The following is a 3,952-nucleotide window of genomic DNA, read 5'->3' as shown; positions in this document are numbered from 1 at the left end:
TTTCCATTTGGTCATTCTTCCCGTTGTTCAAACATAAATCTATTTTTTATAATTATTATTATTATTATTTAATCTGCCCCCCCCCCCCCTCCCCCCCCGCCCCGATTCCCCTTTGTTGGAGCTATTGCTCCTTTGGTGACTCGAACCCACAGCTAGGGCTGTCTTAGGGGAGGGTATTACCCGTACCCTTCTCGGTCTGTACCGGCACCCGTACCACACCGTACCGGTCCGGATTGAGGGTAAGGGTGAGGGATTTGGATAAAGGGTAAGGCTAAAGGAAGGGTACTGGAAAAAATACCCTTAGTACTGGTCCGGTTAGTACCCTTAAGGTACCATACCAGTCCGTACTTGTACCCGTATAGGTACTCTTAAGTTTTTTTTTTTAAATTTTAAAAATGGATGTTTTGCACCGTTAGCCAACGATTATTTTTTTAAAAATAGCCGTTGGCAACGGCTAAAAGAGATTATTTTTGCCTCCCTAGCCCCCTTAACACCACCCCCACCCCAATTTATATTTTCTAACCTCTAAGTTTGTTCAAATACACAAAAACCCTATTTTAAATCTATAAAGTCTCCATTTTATTTTTTCGATTTTCACACAAAACTCTCATATCTCTCTAATTCTATCTCTCTCTATTTCTAATTGCAATTAACGTTCTAACACTCATATTAATTTTCGCATTTATTTTGTTATACTTGTGTTGCTATTATTGTAATATTAATTATTTATTACTAAAATGCCTCCTAAACTGGTAAAAAAATGTGTAATAGATTGACTAAGAATAATGCTAAGAGGGGGGAGGGGAGAGGGGGGGGGGGGGGTCTTTGTTTAGAAACAAGTCCTAGTTAGTCCGGGTTTAGGCATTACATACAAGAAACCTATAATCCTGCTTTTCAAGGTTTTCCTAGAACAAGGGTTAGAAATAACGCTTGCGATGATGAAGGAAATGAAGACTTGATGAAATATTGAAAGAGAAGAAACTTTGACCTTCCAGCAATAATTCAAGAAGACGACGATTTGGTAAATTTAACTTTATTTTAATAAGTATTGAAACAAAAAACATTAAATTTATTTTATTCATTAAAGTTTGTTTGTATTTAAATATAAATTTTTTATTTTTGATTTTAAAGTAGCCCTCAGTACCGGTACCGTACCCTTACGACCGGTAGGGTACTGGTAAGGTGCTCGTAAAAGTACTCTTACCCCGTATCTTTAATTCTCCTTAAGAAAAATACCCTTAAGGAACCCTCCCCTTGCCCATCTTGTTCCCGTACCCTTAACGCTTAAGAACTATTACCCTCCCCTTAGACAGCCCTACCCACAACCCTGGGGTTTTAAATCGTATTCTCCATTGCAGTGCAAAGCGCGCGAGGGCGCTCTCTCTCTCTCTCCAATTTGGAGACTCTTTGATCACTTTGTTGAATTGCCACTAAAGGAAATTCTTTCCCTTTTATAAATAAGATAATTGAAGAGAGCATAATTGTATTCCTTAAAAGTTTAGGGAACGAACTGAATTTATACGTCTTATTAGTACCTCTTTCATTAGTTTATTTCGAGAAGCCAATCAATCAAGATAAAGGAAACTGGTTTACTATCAGTCCTTCACAAATACCACTATGACTTCCAAAAGGACTGTCCCCTGGCACTTATTTTTCAAATCTGACCTTACTACATGATTATTCGGAGTCTGTAACTAAGCTCCAACGAAATGTTCAAATGGAAAAGCTTTTCATTTTCTTTTTCTTCTTTTTTCTTTTAAAAAGTAGATAACCATCTACTTCACAGCAATATATCAACCACCTGCAAAAAGAAAAGTGGAGAATGTTACTTTAATTTAAAACTTATGGGTTCAAGATTTTAGCACTTTAAATTAATGGATTCTAAATTAATAATTTATACATATTAAATAAACTTTTTTAAGACAAATACAATGTTTGGACCAAAATTACTGGTTTCAACCGAACCCGAATCTCGATCTCCAGCTCCGGCCCACTTTAATTGACTTGCTATGTTCAGGAATCTTCGAGTGGATTGTGCAATGTGACTATAAAGAATCTTAAGAAACAGTAAACAATCTTTTTCCCCCTCTCTTTTCAGCACAAACAGAGATTTTAGTATATAAACCAAGAAATATATGTCTATAGGCTACATATATATATATATATGTTAGAAAGAATTTAAGTTATATAGACGGACCGTATTAGCATAATTTTGCTTGGATTATTTACCATTTATTCAAGATTATATATCAATGCTATTATCTAAAATTACCAACAATTACCATTTAATTAGCCTGATTGTATGCAAATATTTTTAAAGAATTAATAGTAAAATGGGATTAAAGATTGTACCTTTAGTTAGCTCATCATCAGCATCATGATATTCTACCTCCTCCTCCGGCACAGGTGGCAGCTCAGCCTCAACCACCGCCTTCTTCTCCACTCCTCCGCCGTCATTCTCATCTTCTTGTGGGTACCTAACTACAACCACTGGACAGATACAATTGTGAACGCAATAATCACTAACACTCCCAAGTTTCCCTTTACTAACAAATTCACTACTCGTCGCCCCAAATCCTCTGCTTCCCATAATCATAGCACTCAATCCCAGCCTCTCCACTTCCAAACAAAGCCTTTCTTTCATATCACGGTCTTTCACTATATGGATTTTGTATGGCACGTTGGCTTCCACTAGAGGTACGGCCAATTGGGTAGCTTTCGTGTTCGTTAAATTATCGTAATCTTGTTCTATTTTTTGTTGCTTGTTACTTGGGGAGAAGCCCCAGTCTGCGCCGTAGAGGACGGAAGTTGGTCGGACGTGGAGGAGAATGACGGCGTCTCCGGGGCGGAGGTAGTTCTGTACGGCCCATTTGACGGCATAAGCACTCTCGTCGCTCAGATCGACGGCAATGGCGACGCGGCGGTTGGCGGCGGCGGAGGTGGCGGAAAGTGGGAAGTGCAGGGAAACGGGTTTGAGTTGAGAATTATGGGTTGGTTTTGATGGTTGAGTTGTCATGGAGGATGGTGGGTAGTTTTACAAGGTTTGGTCGTAGGTAGTTTTCGAGTTTGTTAATGTTGAGTTTTGGTAATTGGTGTAGTACTCCGTACTTACTAGCGGTAGACGGTAGTACACTTCCTCAAGAAAATTAAAGTTGAGGTCCAAAATAAAAGCCAAATACTATCTCTTCATCCTATGATAGTCTTTTATCAATACTAGTATCAGGTGAGCGCTTTGCGCGTGTACCCTATATCAATGAATATATAATTTTTTTAAGATATAAATTTTTTTTAAATAATATGAGTTATTGAATAAAAAAAATAAAAAGTATAAGTTCTTAAATATGATGAACATTGATCCTTTTTAGCCCGTTAGCTCGATAAATAAATAATAATATAAAATCTTAAAAAATACTCTAATATTAGAGTTAATACTTTATAAAAAATAACGTAAATATAGGAAGCTGTCATTTATTAAAATGGTTATAAAAAGAAAGAAAAAAGACTTCATATGTAGGTTATCGTACGAAGATTGTAATCGAATGGTCATATAAAATAAAGGTCACAAAAAATAAGGTAGAAAACCAATGTTTATTGTTATTTTATTATAATCATTCAGATTTTAATTGATAAAGTTATTTTTTTAGACCCTTGAATTATATTAAAAGAGAAACGATAGTTGAAACAATGGTAATATCACAATGAAAGGATATCATAATGGAAGTTTAGCTTTGCTTTGAATGGCAAATACTCACGTTAGTTTTGATTTGATAAATATATTACACGTATAATTCTATATATTAAGATTTTTACATAGTTCAAATAAAAATAAATATAATAAGTAAAATTTTAGCTAATTTTAACGTCCTAAAAGTTAGAAAATAATTAAATGATTATTTTGAGTGGAAAATTAATTTTTAAATTAATTTTCTTGATTTCTTTTTATACTTCTTAT

At 35.2% G+C, this 3,952-nt stretch overlaps 1 protein-coding gene across 1 annotated transcript; it reads right to left on the bottom strand.

Annotated features, from left to right (window-relative positions):
• LOC109228664 (universal stress protein PHOS32-like) lies at positions 1,498-3,153 on the bottom strand. The gene is made up of 2 exons (XM_019393824.1): positions 2,353-3,153; positions 1,498-1,801 (listed from the first exon to the last, which is right to left on the bottom strand). The coding sequence occupies exons 1-2, from the start codon at positions 3,014-3,016 to the stop codon at positions 1,794-1,796; spliced, it is 672 nt and encodes a 223-aa protein (XP_019249369.1). The 5' UTR covers positions 3,017-3,153; the 3' UTR covers positions 1,498-1,793.

This window comes from Nicotiana attenuata, chromosome 7 (genome assembly GCF_001879085.1).
Source record: "Nicotiana attenuata strain UT chromosome 7, NIATTr2, whole genome shotgun sequence".
NCBI classification, from domain to species: Eukaryota; Viridiplantae; Streptophyta; class Magnoliopsida; order Solanales; family Solanaceae; genus Nicotiana; species Nicotiana attenuata.
Note: the sequence above shows the minus strand (reverse complement) of the source record. Positions and strands in the feature narration are given on the sequence as shown.